The following is a 20552-nucleotide window of genomic DNA, read 5'->3' on the forward strand; positions in this document are numbered from 1 at the left end:
ACACGACGCGCGCCACCAGCCAGATCCAAAAAAAGAATGGAAAATTTTTTCGCAGTTTCGTCGAAACAGAACATTTCTATGTTTGGAAACATTTCTCTACCCAAAGAAACCGGCGTTTCTTTTAGATCATGAAACTTCTATTCTTGTCACTAGGAATCACTGAAAAGTAATTGGCAAAGAGGTCGTTGTGCACAGGTTAAAGCACTAATTACCATGTATCAGCTTGTGTTAACAGTATTTAGCAGGGTATTGAAAGCAGTTAGCGGATGCGCAGTTCAAAAATACCTTTTTTTTCTTATTTTTCGTATCTATTCTGTTATTCATCCAGTGCATTAGTACATTTTTGGCGAATATAGTTTTGATTTGGATCAGGAAAGAGAAAAAAAAAAGCGAGAGGGAGAAAGCGCTACATACCGGGAAAATATATATCATTTGTGAAATATTCTGTTTTACTTTTAACTGGGATCAGAATTCACATTTTAATTCAATTTTATTTCTAGTTTAGCTCAAGGTAGAGTGCGTTCTTGTTATTAGACTCCTCTGCTGCTCAGTTAAGTAGAGTTGATAGTTCTTCTTTCTAAGTGGAAACACCCGGCTCCCGCGAATAAGCTAATTAGACTAGGCCGCTCAAGACTTGGCAGAATAGTGCTTTTTGAGAAGTAGAAGGAGAAGCAGAAATAACCAAACGATCGCTTTTTTCTATATAGTAGCAGGAGTGTTTGTGTTTCAGAGCTGGTAAGGAGTAGTACGGACACAAGAGAATAGAGATGTCGTATAACGGTCATCCAAGTGGCAATCAGCAGCCGAGCGCTGGTGGTTATCAAGATGATCCCAACCAAATGTACGATCAGTACGGGCAACCGATGTATGCTGACGAGGGTTACTACGACCCAAATGCAGCACCGGGCACCGAGCCATACGCGCAGGGCAATATGCAAGACCCATACGACCCTGAACAGATGGATTATTCCGCGTCTGGCACAGGCGGGTATTACGACCAGCCTCGCGGTCCCGGTCAAAACCAGAACCCTGAGAATTTCTCAGACTTTAGCAGCTACGGTCCACCAGGCACGCCCGGATATGATTCATATGCCGGTAATGGTCAGTATACACCATCACAAATGAGCTATGGTGAGCCCAGATCCTCCGGTGCCTCGACGCCAATTTATGGTGGCGAAGGTTACGATCCAGCAGCTATTGCGATGCCTTTACCAAACGAGCCGTACCCTGCTTGGACCGCCGACAACCAGTCACCAGTCACCATTGAACAAATTGAAGATGTTTTCATTGACCTAACAAACAAATTTGGTTTCCAGAGAGATTCGATGAGAAATATGTTCGATCATTTCATGACATTGCTCGATTCGAGAGCCTCCAGAATGTCACCGGATCAAGCTTTGTTGTCTGTTCATGCTGATTATATCGGTGGCGACTCAGCAAATTTCAAAAAATGGTACTTTGCAGCTCAACTAGATATGGATGACTCTGTTGGCTTCAACAACATGAACCTAGGTAAACTCTCTAGAAAGGCAAGAAAGGCCAAAAAGAAAAACAAGAAGGCAATGGAAGAGGCTTCCCCGGAAGATACGGAAGCAACTTTGCAACAATTAGAGGGTGATAATTCACTAGAAGCGGCTGAGTTCAAATGGAAGGCCACCATGAATAAAATGAGCCCAATTGAAAAAGTCCGTCAAGTTGCTTTATATATGCTTTGTTGGGGTGAAGCCAATCAAGTTAGATTCACTTCTGAATGTCTTTGTTTCATCGTTAAATGTGCAATGGATTATCTCGAATCACCATTATGTCAACAAAGAGTTGAACCAATGCCAGAGGGTGATTTTCTAAACAGAGTCATTACACCACTGTATCGTTTCATCAGACACCAAGTTTATGAGATAGTAAACGGTCGTTTTGTCAAACGTGAAAAGGATCACAATAAAGTTATTGGATATGATGATGTAAATCAACTATTTTGGTACCCGGAGGGTATTTCAAGAATTGTTTTCGACGATAGTACTAAATTGATTGACATACCAAAAGAAGAGCGTTATTTGAGATTAGGTGAGGTTGCCTGGAATGATGTTTTCTTCAAGACTTTCAAAGAAACTCGTACTTGGTTACATTTAGTTACAAATTTCAATCGTATTTGGGTTATTCATGCTACTGTCTATTGGATGTACGCAGCTTTCAATGCTCCCACTCTTTACACGCGTAACTATCAACAGTTGGTTAATAATCAACCGTTAGCTGCATATAGATGGGCATCATGCGCTTTGGCTGGTTCGTTAGCATGTATAATTCAATTATTCGCTACAATTTGTGAGTGGTCTTTTGTTCCAAGAAAATGGGCCGGTGCCCAACATCTATCCCGTAGATTCGCATTTATTTGTTTATTACTGGGTGTTAATTTGGGTCCAATAATTTTCGTTTTCGCATACGATCCGATTGATGTTCAATCTACTGCTGCTCATGCTGTTGCTGCTGTCACATTCTTTATCGCTATAGGGACAATGATTTTCTTTTCGATTATGCCGTTAGGTGGTTTGTTTACTTCATACATGCAAAAATCAAGCAGACGCTATATCGCTTCACAAACTTTTACTGCTTCATTCGCCCCGTTGAAAGGTCTTGATATGTGGTTATCATATTTGGTTTGGGTTACAGTTTTTGCTGCTAAATACGCCGAGTCTTATTTCTTTTTGATTCTTTCCATTAGAGATCCAATTAGAATATTGTCAACTATGACCATGAGATGTACTGGTGAAGTTTGGTGGCACGCAAAACTTTGTAGACAACAACCAAAGATTGTCTTGGGTTTGATAATTGCTACTGATTTTATTCTGTTCTTTTTGGATACTTTCTTATGGTATATTGTCGTCAGTACCGTTTTCTCGGTTGGTAAGTCTTTCTGGCTAGGTATTTCTATCCTAACACCATGGAGAAATATATTCAGTAGATTACCAAAGAGAATTTACTCGAAGATTTTGGCTACGTCTGATATGGAGATTAAATATAAACCAAAAGTCCTTATATCTCAAGTTTGGAATGCTATTGTGATTTCAATGTACAGAGAGCATTTATTGGCCATTGATCATGTTCAAAAATTATTGTATCATCAAGTTCCGTCTGAAATTGAGGGCAAACGTACTTTAAGAGCTCCAACATTTTTTGTCTCCCAAGATGATAATAACTTTGAGACCGAGTTTTTTCCAAAGGATTCAGAAGCTGAGCGTCGTATTTCATTTTTCGCACAATCTTTGTCCACTCCAATCCCTGAACCATTACCGGTTGATAACATGCCAACTTTCACCGTTTTAACTCCCCACTATTCTGAAAGAATCTTATTGTCTTTGAGAGAAATTATTCGTGAGGATGATCAATTCTCTAGAGTTACTTTATTGGAGTATTTAAAGCAATTACATCCTGTTGAATGGGAATGTTTTGTCAAGGATACTAAAATTTTAGCCGAGGAAACTGCCGCTTTCGAGGGTGCTGGTGAAGGTGAAGATAAAGAGGATGCTCTCAAGTCTAAGATTGATGATTTACCGTTTTACTGTATTGGTTTTAAATCTGCTGCTCCCGAATACACCTTGCGTACTCGTATCTGGGCCTCCTTGAGATCTCAAACCTTGTATCGTACTGTCTCGGGGTTCATGAATTATTCAAGAGCTATCAAGTTATTGTATCGTGTTGAGAATCCTGAAATTGTTCAAATGTTTGGTGGAAATGCCGAAGGTTTAGAAAGGGAATTAGAAAAAATGGCTAGAAGGAAGTTTAAATTTTTGGTGTCTATGCAAAGACTGGCCAAATTCAAACCTCACGAATTAGAGAATGCTGAGTTTTTACTCAGAGCGTATCCAGACCTACAAATTGCTTACCTAGATGAAGAGCCTCCATTGAACGAAAACGAGGAACCAAGAATTTACTCTGCTTTAATAGATGGTCACTGTGAACTATTAGAAAATGGCCGTAGACGTCCTAAATTCAGAGTTCAATTATCTGGTAATCCAATTTTAGGTGATGGTAAATCTGATAATCAAAATCATGCTTTGATTTTTTACAGAGGTGAGTATATTCAACTGATTGATGCAAATCAAGATAATTACTTGGAAGAATGTTTGAAGATCAGATCTGTGTTGGGTGAATTTGAAGAACTGAATATTGAACAAATTAATCCTTATGCTCCAGGTCTAAAACACGAAGAACAAAAAGCCAATCATCCAGTTGCCATTGTTGGTGCCAGAGAATATATTTTCTCTGAAAACTCTGGTGTGCTAGGTGACGTTGCTGCTGGTAAAGAACAAACTTTTGGTACACTTTTCGCCCGTACTTTAGCACAAATTGGTGGTAAGTTACATTATGGTCATCCTGATTTTATTAATGCAACTTATATGACAACAAGAGGTGGTGTTTCGAAGGCCCAAAAGGGTTTACATTTGAATGAAGATATTTATGCTGGTATGAATGCTATTCTACGTGGTGGTCGTATCAAACACTGTGAATATTATCAATGTGGTAAAGGTAGAGATTTAGGTTTTGGTACAATTTTGAATTTCAATACCAAGATTGGTGCAGGTATGGGAGAACAAATGTTGTCTCGTGAATATTACTATTTAGGTACCCAGTTACCTATTGACCGTTTTCTTTCATTTTATTATGCTCATCCGGGTTTCCACTTGAACAATTTATTCATTCAGTTATCCCTGCAGTTGTTCATGCTTACATTAGTAAACTTGAACTCTCTAGCACATGAGTCTGAAATTTGTATCTACTACAGAAGCAAGTTGCCAACCGAAGTTTTTTTTCCAATTGGTTGCTACAATCTGGAACCTGTTATTGACTGGGTTAGACGTTACACTTTGTCTATTTTCATTGTCTTCTTTATCGCATTTATCCCAATCGTTGTCCAGGAACTTATTGAACGTGGTCTATGGAAGGCAACCCAAAGATTTTTCCGTCACCTACTCTCTTTATCTCCACTATTTGAAGTTTTTGCAGGTCAAATATACTCTGCTGCCTTATTAAGCGATATGAGTGTTGGTGGCGCTCGTTATATTTCCACCGGTCGTGGCTTCGCTACTGCTCGTATTCCATTCTCAATTTTATATTCTAGATTTGCAGGTTCTGCAATCTATATGGGTTCCAGGTCTATGTTAATGTTGCTATTCGCAACGATCTCACATTGGCAGGCGCCTTTATTGTGGTTTTGGGCTTCTTTGTCTTCATTGATGTTCTCGCCATTTATTTTCAATCCTCATCAGTTCGCATGGCAAGATTTTTTCCTAGATTATAGAGATTATATCAGATGGTTATCAAGAGGTAACAACAAATATCACAGAAATTCTTGGATTGGGTACGTTAGAATGTCTAGATCCCGTGTTACTGGTTTCAAGCGTAAACTTGTTGGTGATGAATCAGAAAAAGCTGCTGGTGATGCTGCCAGAGCTCACAAAACTAACTTGATTTTCTCTGATCTATTCCCATGTATTGTTTATGCGGCTGGTTGCTTTGTGGCATTTACCTTTATAAATGCACAGACCGGTGTTAGAACAGGTGATGATGATACCGTTAACTCAGCTCTTCGTGTCATAATATGCACTTTGGGTCCTATTGTCATCAATCTAGGTGTGCTATTCTTCTGTATGGGTATGGCTTGTTGCTCTGGGCCTTTGTTTGGATTGTGCTGTAAGAAGACGGGTTCTGTCATGGCTGGAATCGCACATGGTATTGCAGTGGTAATTCATATCGCATTTTTCATTGTCATGTGGGTACTGGAAGGTTTTCACTTCGCCAGAATGTTGTTGGGTGTTGTTACATGTATTCAATGTCAAAGAGTAGTTTTCCAAGTGATTACTATCTTCATGTTGACAAGGGAATTCAAGAACGATCATTCCAATACTGCATTCTGGACCGGCAAATGGTACGGTTCAGGTCTAGGTTACATGGCTTGGACTCAACCATCAAGAGAGCTGGCTGCAAAGGTCGTGGAACTATCGGAGTTTGCTGCAGACTTTATCTTAGGCCATATATTGCTGTTCTGTCAACTACCCTTACTTTGTATCCCTAACATTGATAAATACCACTCCATTATGTTGTTCTGGTTGAAGCCATCTCGTCAAATACGCCCACCAATTTATTCTTTGAAACAAACAAGATTGCGCAAACGTATGGTCAAGAAATATAGTGCGTTATATTTTATTATATTGCTGGTCTTCGCTGCTTGCATTGTGGGTCCTGCTGTTGCATCAAGCCGTGTACCCTCAAACATTGGTTCCACATTAACGGGCACATTCCGTAATTTGGTACAACCTAGAAACAGAAGCAATAACGATACGGGCAGTCAAATGTCTACTTACAGGAGTCATTATTACACCTCAGCACCATCAATGAGGACTTGGTCAACAATCAAGTAGAGAAGAGCTCACATGAGCATAAATGTTTCCTCAATTAAAACTTCCGTGTGAAGAATTGGACAATATGGTTAGCAGTCTCGGATATTAAATCCTTTTATATAAAACTATTCTTTATTTTATGATTAAACTCCAGGATTTTATGTATTTTAGTTAACAAAAACGTTCCACCGTTCAGTTCGTGTTTTTTTGTAAGATAAAGTGCGTGTGCAAAGTGCATGGTCTTTTCTTGTGACACACTCTTTCGCGCCACAAAAGATTTCACAACTGATTTTACCAGTAGAATGAAAATGCCAAATTGAAATAGGTATAGTGAAGAATTATACCTTTCGGGATGGTTGAATATAGAAAGCACACTATGAACTCTATAACAAACTCCTTTCGTATTTTACCAGTCATAATTATTCTCAGTTTTGGTATAATACGTGCTGCCCCCACCCCCATTTCTGTAATATCTCCTATCGAAGTGTTCGGGAGTAAGTTTTTCGTTAGAGACACAGGAGAACAATTTTTTATTAGAGGTATTGCGTACCAACCTAGCATCATTGATGACAATTTAGAAGTGGATGTTCGTGGTGCAAAATACATAGATCCTTTAGGAGATCCAAAACTTTGCCTTCGGGACATACCACATTTGAAAAAACTAAAGATCAATACTATCCGTGTATACTCTGTTGATCCTTCGAAATCTCATGACACCTGTATGCAGGCCCTCGCGGAAGCTGGTATTTATGTTTTACTTGACTTGGCGGAGCCTGACACCTCCATCGTGAGAAACAAACCATCCTGGGACATCATTGTTTGGAAGCGCTATATGGATGTCATTGATGCCATGCATCAATATTCAAATCTATTGGGCTTTTTTTCAGGTAACGAAGTCACTAACGATATTACCAATACAGATGCATCACCCTTTGTGAAAGCGGCCATACGGGATGTTAAGGAATACATTGACGCTAATGGATATAGAAAAATACCTGTAGGCTATTCAACAAATGACGACGCTGATACAAGAGATGAATTAGCACAATACTTTTCTTGCGGTGGAGAGGCGGCAGCTGACTTTTACGGAATAAATATGTATGAATGGTGTGGTTATTCTTCATACGGAACGAGTGGATATAAGGAAAGAACAAAAGAGTTCGAAGACTTTCCAATCCCTATTTTCTTCTCTGAATTTGGTTGCAATCTGGTAAGGCCAAGACCCTTTACAGAAGTAGGTGCCCTTTATGGAGCCAAGATGTCAAAGGTATGGTCAGGCGGCTTAGCTTATATGTATTTCGAGGAAGAAAATGAATACGGCGTCGTTAAAATCGATGGAAACAATAAGGTGATTGAGCTTGAGGACTTCCACAATTTGCGTGCTGAATTTCAAAAAGTCAATCCGGAACGGCTAGACAAACTGGAGTATCTGAAAACTGTGAAACCGGCAGTTAAAACCACTTGTCCAAAAATTTCAAATTACAGTAATTGGAAAGGCAGTACAAAACTTCCACAAAAGCCTGATTACAACAAGTGTGATTGCATGCAAAAAACGCTGCCTTTTTTGGTGAAACCTTTCAAAAGTTCTTTAGAGCATCAAGAATACTTCGATGGCATCTGCAGCCAAGTCAACTGTTCAGACACGATCGCTGACGGTGAGTTAGGCATTTACGGTAGTTTTTCCGATTGTACATCCGAACAGAAGTTAGCATTACAAGTAAGTAAATTATATTCAGATAGGTTGGACGTAGCGGTGGATTTGGCCATGGATAACGAACATATCTACTATAATTCTGAATATCTCGATCGAATTCAGAGAAATGACGAATGCTCTACAATGGTTGAGGACGTATTGGACATAAAAAACACTTTACAAAAATCGATAAAAAAAGATGATGAAAACAGTTCAGATGGCGCAGATCTGAAGGTTACAAAATCGAACGCTGGTTCATCTTCTCATTACGTTAATTCAGGTTGTGCACTCTTTTTCGTTACAATATTCATTGCAAGCTTTCTTTTATAATCACATTAATTTTAGCAGAGGATATTATATAATCAAACTTCTATAGCCACTACCCGACATAAGGGAAACAGGGCCATTATCTAGCAACAGAATGTTTAAGAATCAAAAGAATATTCACAAGTTTGGGAATGAAAAAGTTCATTCGTCATCTAGTCTCTTTTTGGACCCCAGTTTACGCCAAGGAATCCATTAGGTCTTGCAACTGCGTGGATTTTCGGTTTTATCAAATAATATCGCTTCTCGCCTGGGACGTCAATATACATTGAGGTAAAGTCAGGCTGATAATGCTTTTGGGATTCGACTGCTTCAATATGTACCAATCCTCTTTTATTCTTGGACTCGACGTGAAATCTCATGTAATAATGAGCTTTTCCATATTTATCTATCTTCTTGCTAGAAGATATAGGCCTGTTCCTAGTCCATTTATCGCTGGCAAATGTTTCACCATACGCTTTGAGCCTTTCTTTGGATGTGTCAGTATCTTCACAATGTAGAAGGCCTCTGGCCGTTTCATCCTTTTCTATAATCGAAACGGAACGATTGAAAATACGAGTATCTCCCGATGGGGAGAATAACTCTGAGCCAATCAAGTATATGACTATAATAGACAATCCTGCAGCTCCAATAACCAATGCGCCTGAGATGGTGAAAGTAGTAAACGCCCTTATTCTAGGCCAAACTGTAGCTTTCTTTTTTTTAGTCGCATTTGAGCTCTCATTATATTTGCCGGAATGAGCATTGAATGTAGAGTACCTTTTATTCGTCGCGTACGTCAAGGCTCGTATTGACAATGTGGATTTGTAGCATTTCCTCTGACATGAATTTACCAATGGACTGTATGTGGCACTGACTGCCGTTATTAGGGGCCTTCCGGCCAACGAAACAAGGGTACCACCAAACTTCAACATTTCATATATATTTGTGTCTGACCAATATAGATAGTAGCTGAGAGCTTCAATCACAGTATCTCATCAGATTTGATATTGCCTTTTTACCAAGAATTGAAAATTTTCAGATTTTATTTGAGTGTTTAATCTTCAAATTTTCCTTTGCATGAAATCAGCGTTTCCCATTCAGTCACTCCCACTTCTATATCTTAAAAAAGGTTTATTACGCCCCCTTAGTGCAATGGTTAGCATACATTTTTCCGGTGGATGTGATCCGGGTTCGAGTCCCGGGGGGGGCTTACAGCTAATAACCCTTTACTTTTTTGTGTTTCTGAAAGAACCGAGAACACTAGCTGAAGTTATTTCTTAGTTTTAAGGCCTCAATGACATTCCGCAGAACTGGAAAGGCAATCTGGCACCGTATATTTTCGCAATCATCTTAACACTTCCTTAGTCACTCACTGTACCTGTTACTGATACATTTCAGTCTGTGAAATAAAATTGTTTGACTGCTCAGAATATCTCCACCCACACGTCCATATATTAGATTATGCTTGGGTGTTACTCTTTTCAAAAATGCGTGCTGTGCAGAGAGCGCATTTCGCTGTTTTTTGCCTCTGTGGACTCTGAATTTTTTCCAGCTGGCCTCGCGGCACCTCTTCCGCCACGTCAGGCGAGAAGTGCCAGTACGCTGGGCAAATATTCCAGGAGGATGCCAGTGAGAGCCGGGACTGGGACACATTGTTACGAGTTCCGTCTAGAGGACACCTTCTGGCGGACTCTCACCTTCCTTCGGAGGGTTGTCACTTACACCTGGCCTTTCACGCTAGGCTGGTACGTGTGCGATGCACAATTCTTTCCAGACGATGGAAATGGTTGACGCCTGTAAGTCCCAGGAAATGCGTGGAATCTGGATGGCATGTTTGACAAAAGTGTATAATCAGTATTGAAGTTGAACAGAGAGTATTCTTTTGAGTTCTTAGCGTGCTCGATAACACAGAACGGATATATACAAAATGGCTAAGCAATCTCTAGGTATGTGCTGGAATGAAAATATTGAAGATGGACCCATTCAAACGAACTGAAGTGAGAAACGTGAGAGACGTGAGAAACCACGAAACAGAAATTTGAGGCAGGAAGAGTGAACTACCTGGATAGAGACGTCATCAGCTATCAACGGTTGATTGTGCGTTTATATTTACGTATAGTAGGGTGGACCCGCGCATTAGGGACAAGATTTAAAGAACTCAAGCAATGCTAGCTGACGTATCTATATGCTACTGAGGTCGCGGGGTAGACAGAATGTATCAATTTAAGGAGTTTGTGGAAGTTTGAATGCATCCAGTAGGTTTTCAAATCAGTGGACCGGAATACTAACAATAATTTTCTTTTATGTAGACGTTTCATCTGACAGAAGAAAGGCCAGAAAGGCTTACTTCACTGCCCCATCATCCGAACGTCGTTCGTTGTTGTCTGCTCCATTGTCTAAGGAATTGAAGGCTCAATACGGTATCAGATCCTTGCCAATCAGAAGAGAAGACGAAGTTTTGGTCACCCGTGGTTCCAAAAAGGGTCAAGAGGGTAAGATCTCCAGTGTTTACAGATTGAAGTTCGCTGTTCAAATCGACAAGGTCAACATGGAAAAGTCCAACGGTGCTTCCGTTGCATTAAACATGCACCCATCCAAGGTCGTTATCACCAAATTACATTTGGACAAGGACAGAAAAGCTTTGATCCAAAGAAAGGGCGGTAAGTTAGAATAAGCTGTTTGATCGTAATTTTGTAATTGCCTTTTATATCTAATTTCATCATTCATGTATAACAACCACAACAACAGCCGATGTCATTATAGGATCTGCTATTTTTTCAGATTTGATATGCAGTCAGGGTGGTGATGTTGATAAAGCTAGCAGTAATCTTATGTTTGATCAATATCACTGATCTTGATGACCATTATCCGGCTTGGCCAATATCTATTTCAGGATGATATTTTCAGATACGATACAATAGATGAACTTGCTATATATACCTTCGATTCTTGTAGCATTTTTTTTAATCGCGGGGTCGTCCTTGAGAAAGTACTCACTCCCACAAAATACGAAATTTTACACAATAAAGAACATGTAATTGAGAAGGGGTGACAGTGAAAAAGAGTATCATTTCAAATCTGAGTAGATACTCATATAAAACCTTCATATTTTCTTTCAATCTTATCTTTGAAAGGAAGTGAGGAAGCTTCTCTGAGTAAACAGACGGAATAAAAGCTGCATATAATCCTGCTATGTCTGTTGTTTTATCGGACGGAGAAGATGCCAACCATAAGAGTAATGAGGATGACGCAGATTCCACTGTCACAGGTAATAACACTGGAAATCATATGGCAAGAACGGGCAAAAGGTGGTCTGGTAGTAGTTCAAGGAGGCCTCAGTTGAAGGGTTTAGGTTCTGATAATGTTCACGAAAATGTTGCTACCGGAGATCATATATTTCCTGGACAACTATATTCTACGGAATCAGGAAGACTTTTCCATGCTGGTAAAATTATTATTGTTTTAGTCGGTTTACCAGCAACTTCCAAAACGCTTCTCTCGGTAGCAATTACGAGGTATACCAAATGGTTAGGTGTAAAAACGAAATCCTTCCATGTATCAGAATACAGGAGAAGACAGGGGACTGAAGTTCCTGATGACTATTTTTCAGCACTTCCAACAACGAAAGAAGGCCTTGAAGTAAGGGGGAAAATTTTCGGACTTGTGTTTGATGATATGGTTAATTTTTTTCAAGAAACTAAAGGGCAATTAGCAATCTATGATGCTCTCAATATTCGCCGCAGTGAAAGAAAAGAGTTGGAAACGAAATTTTCTGCCTTCAATATCAAAGTTTTATTCATCGAATCAGTTCTGACAGATGCCGAGCTAGTGAATCGGAATATCAAGATGGCGGCACAGTCTTTCGACTACCAAGGCGTTCCAAAGCATCAGGCAAGAAACTCTTTCATGCAAAGATTATTGGTGAATAAGCCATTATATGAGGAAATTATTCCAGAGGAGAACTTGAGCTATGTGAAATACATCAATTCCGGTCAGAGACTAATTGTTAATAACAACAGATATGGGTACCTTATCAACAAGATAGTGTTCTTTCTGATGAACGTGCGAGACAAAAGAGGGTGCGTGTATTTTGCTCGTTGCGGAACTAGTGACAACGACAGATATATCGACGATGAAGTTCTGAATAAAGAAGGAAGGCGCTATTCAAAAATTTTAACAGAAGCTGTTCTGGACAGAATAAACTCCAAAAGATTATCTCGCAACGGAACTCCGACATTCGCATCAAAGGCTTCAACTCCGACACCAGAAGGCTTGGTCATGAATGAAAGCTCTGGTTTAATTCCCACCGTTACCACGTTACAAAGAACACTGTCCCGGGGAAACCATAAAGTGAGACAAATCCAATCTTGGGACGGTGCTGATGACGACTCCTTTGTTGTTTGGACTGCGCCAAGAAAAAGAACCTATGATACTGCCAAATATTTCCTGGAGAAAGGAATTGCAGTTCGACAAAGGTTCCAACTGCAACAGCTGCACCCCGGAGTTGTTGCAGACCTTACGGAGGAAGAGATAAAAGCGCAGTATCCAAAGGAGTATAGCGAATATATCAAGGACAAATACCACTACCGCTTCCCCAGGGCCGAATCTTACCATGATTTGGCCGTTAGAATGGAACCTTTACTGTTGGAGATTGAACGCATGTGTGGCGATGTGCTGATCATCGGCCATGAGTCCACGTTAAAGGTGCTGTACGGCTATTTGATGGCATGCACCTGCGAAGAATTGCCGAGCCTAGAATTCCCAAGAGATGAAATAGTCGAAATTTCATTTAGTCCCTTTCAGAACAAAGCTGAAAGGCTACCCCTAACTACTGCATGAGAGACCTCCGCAGAACGCCATATTTAACATTTTGTTAAAAGTCACATATATTCATAAATCACTACACTAAAACATAATTCCACACGAATACCACATGCCAATCGTACTATTAGACTATATACATATTACAAAAATTAAGCACTGGCTGCGACTTACCTCTACTGAAATCAAAATTAGAAATTAAAAAGTCTGAAGACATTCATCATTACCGACATTCCGTCGCCATTACCCTCGCACCTCGCCCACAAACCAAATCGACTGGCACCAGGCCATTGGATTGCTTCATCACCTGACAGATGTCCTTCTGCTCTTTCTATGTACCTCGCCAGGGCTCCGGGAACCTGATCTCACTGCCACTCCGGCCTCCGAGAGCTCGGCTGCCTTCAGCAGGTCGTTTCTTGTGATGATATTGGGCTTCGTGCTCACGTGACGGCCACGCCCCAGCAGTATAAACGACGCAAAAGGCCTCTCGAATACTGACCTCACCAGCGATACGAGGCTGCTCTGGCTAGGGGGTGCAATCGTCTTGCTGTCTGCAAATGTTTTCATCATCTTCAGCTGAATGTGTGCTACGTGCCTGTTGTACGTGTATATACGCTCGCTTGTCTCTTAATCAGATGGCCTCTTAATCAGATGCCAGCGATAACTCCAGAAGTTCAATGAAATCACACTTCTGTCGGGAGCCTTCCACCGTCAATCTGCCCACATATATATCACTCCAAGAATTAGCACGAATTTTGCTTACCTACAGTTGCATCATACTGTTAACCTTTTTGTGTAATACAGCTATAGCTTTCCAGGTTGGTGCTGCGTCAGCATCGGAAATAGTATCCATGTCCGCTAGCGGCTATAGAAAGGACCCGTGAAATTCTTTTTTCCCACCTCTTATCACGGAATCTTGCTTACGGAATCCGTTAGACCCTCCTTCCTTTGTATATCCACGGAAAGTAACTTCTGGGTCCGCGGCCGATGACAAATTGGGCGGAACCAAAATGGAAATGGCAGTAAGAAGTGATAAAAGAAGGGTCCGGCGGTGCCAAGAACACGGACAGTCGCTGATGAAGCGTGTTTTGTACGAAACGGGAGTTTACATGACGTTTCTTTTCTGGCGATGCTATGTACCCTATGTACTGGTAACGATGAGGGCTGAATTGGGCCTGGACGAAGGCTGGATGAGGGTTTGGCCAAGCAGGTCAGTGAGGGTGAAATACTATTCCCGCTTGATTCTTCTTTCTAGCCTTAGGCGATAGGCTTCGTACTCCTCTTTCAGCGTGATGGGTGCCTGGTTGCAGGAGTCCTTCACGTAGAGCACACGGGCCAGTCTCCAGGTGAGCACCCAGTCGATAATCTTGAGTTCCCTCAGGATGGCAACCACTAGGAAGTAGGAGGATCCGCTGCATAGCCCGGCCGAAAAACCGACGAGGACTTGATCGACCGTGTGGTAGCGCAGGTAGACCCTTGAGAAGCAGACGCATGCTGCCAGCGCCGTTACGGTGATGAGGCCAGCGACTCTTTTGCACGCGGTGAGCCCCTTCCAGCGCAGGCAGTATCTGAGACCGGTGTACATGCAGAAGAAACCCATGAATTGTGAATGGGCGCTGGGCATGCCGTATCCAGAACGCACGGTACCGTTTTGGAAAGAATCGCCGAACGATGTGGGGCGCGGCTGTTTGACAACTATCTTGATGAGATTGTTCAGTATCTCGTTGGAAACCTGACCAGCGGCCATGATACAGGCTTCAAATTCTCTTGTTGTAATAAACCACGATAATTGGAACACCAGTATCGCTATAGGTATAAGCGAAAAGTAAGCACTTATGAAAGATAACAAATCAGTGGAGTCGTAGAGAATGTAAGTATCATCGAATGGGATGAGATTCGGATTGAATGTAGAGTTTGCAGCCATAGATTCTTAGCTCAAGCGGTCAATTGGTCTCTTATTTAGAGCACGCGTATTTAACTGTTAGTTTGTTCTTGATGAGTTTCATGTTGTTTTTCTCAGTTTTCCAGGCGGGCAAAGTTTAAATCCGTCAAATATTTCAAGAAATCTATTAACAAGCGATATATAGTCGGAGGATAATATGGTGCAAAAATTGTTTCAGACCATTTGGGGCAGCGTTGGCTCATATAAACAGGAGAAATTTTAGTTTTATAAAGATAGGTGGAGGATTCCAGTTTCGCTCTAGATATGTCCAGCATAAAAAGAGATGAATGACGAGTGATTGAGAGAAAAGATATGAATATGATCAGAAAAACAAAAAATAGAAAAGTTCGAGTAAAAGAGGAGAGTATAATAAAAGTGAAATGAAGTGTATAATGATGAGGAGAGTAATACAAAATCAAAAAGAAATTGAGTAAATGCAAAAATAAAAGAGTAAAGGAAGAATAGAGGGAGACTGCCTGACAAGCGTCATCGTCAAGCAGAAAAAAATAAAAGTTTTGAGAAAAATGATAATCCAAAAGAACGACGCAGATGGGGAAAAGCACCTCACGTCAAGGTTCCTAAGGATAACTGATGTTTCTGTTGTTCTCTTGCCCATCTTGCGGTATCTTTAGTAGCTTGAGTAAAAACTGGGTTGCTTCTTGTTCTTTTGATGAATTCGGTTATCCATTCTTGTGCATAGAATTGCTTAATGGAACCATCTGGGAACATTGCAGCTATATCACCAATCATGCCAACAGCTGATCTTGCTGTTGAGTCTTCACCGTAAAGTTGTGGATCTTCAGCTATCGTAGATATGAATTGGAAAATGGTACCTACATATGGGAATAATGCTTCAGGATTTCCACTCAGACCTGCAACAGTTCCGACATATGCATCTAAAATGGATTCAATGACTTTAATATGATAGTCTAAAGCTTCTAGGGTACCATTTTCAGGTTTGGTATTTTGAGCTGCAACACATAAACCCATAACCTCATTTAAATATGGAATAAAGTTGGGCCCTATATTTGATGCAATATCACCAAATACACTAAGTACAACAGGTTTTAGTTCCTTTCTTCCATTTTCAGCGGTGATCATTTGACCTAGAACATTCATAAAGGCCATTGCATATTTGTTGAAATCTCCCTCCAATGAGTTTGAAATATCTGCGACAAAACCAACAGCTGCAATTGCGACTTGTGAATCAACTTGATTCAAAGCCCTTACTAAATATGGGGAGAAAGTTTCCAAATATTTTTCGAATTTCGGTCCCAATGATGACGCCAATGATGAAATCGCATAGAAGACATCATCTTCAATATAAGATGAATCTTTTTTATCAAGCATTTTCAAAAATAAATCCATTAACATATCAGAGACTGATTCTACACTAGATGGCGACTTTCTTATCACGGCAGCCAAAACGGTTAGAATATTTGCCTGTAACTCTTGCAAACTTTGTCTGTCTTCCATATTTAATTGAGTCTCATCAACACTCATTGTTTGACCCAATTTATCCATAACAAAAGTTGAAACTGAAGCAGAAACTTCAGCAACTGTATTATTGGCATATTCGACTATTGATGTCAATGCAGAAAATGAAGATGCTCTTGCATTAAATTCATTATCAGACCTGTTCGCAGCTTTCATGAGAGCATCAACCAGAGCAGGGTAGTAATTGTAGATTGGCGATGGTTTAATTTCACCTAACTGTTCCACTAGATTGATAATTGTCCAAGAACAATTTGTGGCTACTTTTGGGTGATCTTGTAAACCAAGAACGCAAGCTTGAACAACCCCAGGTAAATGTTGTTGTGGATCAATTGAATCAATAACTAAATCAGCGATTCTACCAATACACCATGCGGCTGTCTCCTTGACCTGTACCGAGGAATCATTCATTAAATTCAAGATTGCTGGCAATGCTTGATGAATATAATAAGTGCGCTGTGTCTTGTCTGGTCCATCCATAATAGAGCCGAAGGCCATCACCGATGCCTCACGATTTCTCCAATTATCACTCGTAATGTTTTGTTCAACGAATTGTAAAACTGGTTCCAAAACATGATTACCACAATTCTGAGCAAAGAGTTGCAATGACGCACCAGCTGACATTGAAACATTCCAATCGTCATCTTCAGGATCTTCGTTTTGCCGTGTTAGAAGATTCAATAGATTTGGCACAACGTCTTTAATCGAAGATAGCGCAAAATTATAGCTTTGCAAAGGCGATTGTGGAAATTGTGAAACTTCATAAGCGATATCAATTTCTTCTTCACAGATGGTTGACCAAAATTCAACAGCCATTGAAGCTACCTTATCATCCTGCGATTTCATTGTAGCTATTGTTAAAGCGTATAAAGCTTGTTCCATGTAAGGCTTCATGAATTGATAATACAGTGACATTATCTTACAAAGGCAACCAAAAGCAGCGGTCTGAATATTAGAATCCTGGGCTTGAGTGGCTTCACATACAACTTGCATTAAGTAGTTTCTTTCACCCTCTCTTTCCATATTGTTCTTGATAAACACCAAAGAATCTGCCAAAGCATTCAAAGCGGCCAATCTAACAGGTGTCGAAATTTCAGACGCCTGGGCACCTTGAACAATCGCGATCAAAATATTATTCGAAGAGGAGACCAAGACTTGACTCTGAGGGTCAGCACTTTCACAGATGTAACCCAGAGCCAAAAGAGACGCTCTCTTGACATTTTCTGGCTGCGAGGGAGTAGTGTAATCCACCATAATTTTCATCAGATCGAGCCATTCACCTCGAGGCAGTTCAATATTTGCAATAGCCGCTATTAGCTGTGCGGACGCATTTGCCACACGTGGTTCATCATTGGCAGTGAGTCCCAGCAATGCATTTTGTTTTATCTGTTCTTTGGAACCGGGGTCTACAACAGTAACCCAACGTTGAGCATATTGTAGGTTCTTCACCGAGTCCTTCGAGATGAGCTCGTTCTTCAAACTCAATGCCGCCAGAATCCTAGCCTCCAGCTTGGCACTCGTATCTACTAAAACGCTTGAAAGCAGCCCTGCAAACTGCAAGAAATTTTCATTCGATAACTTCTTCAATTGGGTTTCGCTCGCAATACGTATGGATTGGTCACCACTCAAAATGGTGTTTTCCAACAACTGTGCCAGCTCACTTGACGACATGGCTCACAAGTGCAATCTTGCTAGGTAGGACGATCAGCAACAACCAACAGCGCTCGGTGGCAACAAATGGCTCTGGTTTGTTCTTTTCCACCTGCTTCAATGACAGAAATCCTTTATGGCAAAAGCGAGAAAAAAAATACCAAAAAAACACACTGCCGTACAGAGTGATATCTTGAAACTCAATGAGCTCCGCCCACTCTAACGGGGGCGCAACTGCCGCTATAAATATACTTAACATAGATACATATATCTCATATCTCCACCTCTGGGAAGCCCCGGCGGGCACCCTCAGGAGCTGTACTTTGCGATGAGCTCCTCGACAAAGGCGATGTACTGCTGCTCGGCGTCTTCCTTGGAAAGCCCCTTCAACTCCTCCCAGGCGTCCCACTTGTAACGGTCCTTCATGTTGAAGATACCTGGCTTTTCCTTGTCATTGTCACCGACCGTAGCTTGTTTGTACAGACCGTACAGCTTCAACAACTCATCCGTGTCTGGTTTAGTTGGTAACTCGTTAACAGCCTTGGCCTTTTCTTCAAACAATTGCGACACCATCTTATGAACAATGCTGGATTATACTGTGCAATTCGAAATCTACAACTAGCAACGCTCTACTGGGCCAGAAACGAGTGTCCTCGAGAGCGAAACTTGTTGTTTATATATACAAGCAAATCCCCTGCCACGGATCGCGCCGGAGCCCTATGCCGCCAAGTGGCAAAACGTTGAAACTCCAACAAATCGAAAACGAGGGCAGTTTCGGACATCCGGACAAAAGTGTGCTACGTGTCCGAAACGTGTCCGAAACGTGTCCGAAACGTGTCCGAAACGTGTCCGAAACTTCACCGCCAACCAAAATCGGAAAAGTGTCCGGAACTCATTTGGACACGCTTCGGACACGTTTCACTGTCGCGATGCCAATCAGCTTGAGAATCCGCTACGACACTCGGTGTGCGAACTTAAACGCCTTGCACGCCTCATCGCTCGTACACCGTTGTCCCAAATCGAGCGCTGAAACGTAAACTTTAAGGTTCGCAGGGAACAAACAGCGTACGCGTCGCATTGCAATTGCACTTTCCTGCTGCAACGGTTTTTGTATCCTGTTTGTTGTTGTCTCGTACATGACAACTTGTGGCACTGCGCTGCGCGCGTGTTCAATGCCCGCTGAGCATGTGTGATTCAGTGAGTATTTCCCTATATTTAAGGAAAAAGCCGGAAAATGTGATATGATAAAGTTACATTTTACCACCGAATCTCAAGAAATATCGACAGTGTCGCAGTATATACAGAGAAAGAATACAGCCTTGGAGTGCGTATACGTGTTGGTGGTTACTCTTTGATTCAGCAGTAGTATAGTACAAGAGTATGACTGATACAGAAAAAGAACGAGAACCGTCGTTGAAACCATTCCCATCCGGTGGCCAAAATAGCAAAGCCAACCTCAGCGAACCGGTCAAAGATCACAGAAGGAGACGCTCCTCCAGTATAATATCGCATGTGGAACCCGAGACGTTCGAGGATGAGAACGACCAGCAGTTGTTGCCCAATATGAACGCCACTTGGGTGGACCAACGAGGTGCCTGGATCATCCATATTGTGATTATTTTACTGCTCAAGATATTCTACAACCTGTTCCCTGGCGTGACGACCGAGTGGTCGTGGACGCTTACAAACACTACCTATGTTGTCGGCTCCTATATCATGTTCCATCTGATAAAGGGCACGCCGTTTGACTTCAACGGCGGGGCCTACGACAATCTGACCATGTGGGAGCAGATCAACGGAGAGACACTTTACACGCCAGCGAGGAAATTTCTAATATTGGTGCCCATTTCGTTGTTCCTGGTCAGCACGCACTATTCACATTACGATCTAAAGCTTTTCTCATGGAACTTTCTATTGACTACGGTTTTGGCTGTTGTGCCAAAGTTGCCCGTTACTCACAGACTAAGAATTTCGATCCCCGGCATTACTGGACCAGCACAGATCAGCTAATCTTTTACCAATAATACACCATCCTTTAGCACACTTTGTTACTCATTTATTGTTGAAATATAAATCGAGATTGTAAGATATATTAAAGAGATGACTTATAAGAATCAGAAAGAGACAATTGGTCTGTAAAACAAAATAAACGAAGTCAGATGAAACCCTAACAGAATGTCAATCGATAATGGAAAGATATCGGATGACAGTCTATCGCGAGACGTTTACAACTCAGGAGTCTGACTACGAAGGA

General features: G+C 41.2%; 10 protein-coding genes and 1 non-coding gene across 11 annotated transcripts; 6 read left to right on the forward strand and 5 right to left on the reverse strand.

The window, feature by feature from the left end:
• Positions 1-767: 767 nt before the first annotated feature.
• Positions 768-6413, forward strand: FKS1 (1,3-beta-D-glucan synthase; the record flags this gene model as incomplete). Its single annotated transcript, XM_037286741.1, has 1 exon — positions 768-6413. The coding sequence occupies one exon, from the start codon at positions 768-770 to the stop codon at positions 6411-6413; it is 5646 nt and encodes a 1881-aa protein (XP_037142636.1).
• A 331-nt stretch (positions 6414-6744) lies between these two features.
• On the forward strand, positions 6745-8415 carry GAS2 (1,3-beta-glucanosyltransferase; the record flags this gene model as incomplete). The annotated part of the gene is made up of 1 exon (XM_037286742.1): positions 6745-8415. One exon carries the CDS (start codon positions 6745-6747, stop codon positions 8413-8415), a length of 1671 nt encoding a protein of 556 aa, XP_037142637.1.
• A 149-nt stretch (positions 8416-8564) lies between these two features.
• TIM21 (Tim21p) lies at positions 8565-9323 on the reverse strand (the record flags this gene model as incomplete). Its single annotated transcript, XM_037286743.1, has 1 exon — positions 8565-9323. The coding sequence occupies one exon, from the start codon at positions 9321-9323 to the stop codon at positions 8565-8567; it is 759 nt and encodes a 252-aa protein (XP_037142638.1).
• A 206-nt stretch (positions 9324-9529) lies between these two features.
• HG535_0Atrna3R lies at positions 9530-9601 on the forward strand. Its single transcript has one exon. It is a non-coding gene; the product is annotated as a tRNA-Arg (tRNA).
• Positions 9602-10318: 717 nt separating this feature from the next.
• HG535_0A08570 (60S ribosomal protein uL24) lies at positions 10319-11065 on the forward strand (the record flags this gene model as incomplete). Its single annotated transcript, XM_037286744.1, has 2 exons — positions 10319-10337; positions 10701-11065. 2 exons carry the CDS (start codon positions 10319-10321, stop codon positions 11063-11065), a joined length of 384 nt encoding a protein of 127 aa, XP_037142639.1.
• A 518-nt stretch (positions 11066-11583) lies between these two features.
• On the forward strand, positions 11584-13230 carry HG535_0A08580 (bifunctional fructose-2,6-bisphosphate 2-phosphatase/6-phosphofructo-2-kinase; the record flags this gene model as incomplete). Its single annotated transcript, XM_037286745.1, has 1 exon — positions 11584-13230. The coding sequence occupies one exon, from the start codon at positions 11584-11586 to the stop codon at positions 13228-13230; it is 1647 nt and encodes a 548-aa protein (XP_037142640.1).
• A 285-nt stretch (positions 13231-13515) lies between these two features.
• Positions 13516-13782, reverse strand: CIS1 (Cis1p; the record flags this gene model as incomplete). The annotated part of the gene is made up of 1 exon (XM_037286746.1): positions 13516-13782. One exon carries the CDS (start codon positions 13780-13782, stop codon positions 13516-13518), a length of 267 nt encoding a protein of 88 aa, XP_037142641.1.
• A 658-nt stretch (positions 13783-14440) lies between these two features.
• Positions 14441-15136, reverse strand: CAX4 (dolichyldiphosphatase; the record flags this gene model as incomplete). The annotated part of the gene is made up of 1 exon (XM_037286747.1): positions 14441-15136. One exon carries the CDS (start codon positions 15134-15136, stop codon positions 14441-14443), a length of 696 nt encoding a protein of 231 aa, XP_037142642.1.
• A 582-nt stretch (positions 15137-15718) lies between these two features.
• On the reverse strand, positions 15719-18319 carry KAP95 (karyopherin beta; the record flags this gene model as incomplete). The annotated part of the gene is made up of 1 exon (XM_037286748.1): positions 15719-18319. The coding sequence occupies one exon, from the start codon at positions 18317-18319 to the stop codon at positions 15719-15721; it is 2601 nt and encodes an 866-aa protein (XP_037142643.1).
• Positions 18320-18607: 288 nt separating this feature from the next.
• Positions 18608-18871, reverse strand: ACB1 (long-chain fatty acid transporter ACB1; the record flags this gene model as incomplete). Its single annotated transcript, XM_037286749.1, has 1 exon — positions 18608-18871. One exon carries the CDS (start codon positions 18869-18871, stop codon positions 18608-18610), a length of 264 nt encoding a protein of 87 aa, XP_037142644.1.
• Positions 18872-19678: 807 nt separating this feature from the next.
• Positions 19679-20308, forward strand: HG535_0A08630 (uncharacterized protein; the record flags this gene model as incomplete). Its single annotated transcript, XM_037286750.1, has 1 exon — positions 19679-20308. The coding sequence occupies one exon, from the start codon at positions 19679-19681 to the stop codon at positions 20306-20308; it is 630 nt and encodes a 209-aa protein (XP_037142645.1).
• Between the last annotated feature and the right edge of the window lie 244 nt (positions 20309-20552).

This window comes from Zygotorulaspora mrakii, chromosome 1 (assembly GCF_013402915.1).
Source record: "Zygotorulaspora mrakii chromosome 1, complete sequence".
Classification (NCBI taxonomy): domain Eukaryota; kingdom Fungi; phylum Ascomycota; class Saccharomycetes; order Saccharomycetales; family Saccharomycetaceae; genus Zygotorulaspora; species Zygotorulaspora mrakii.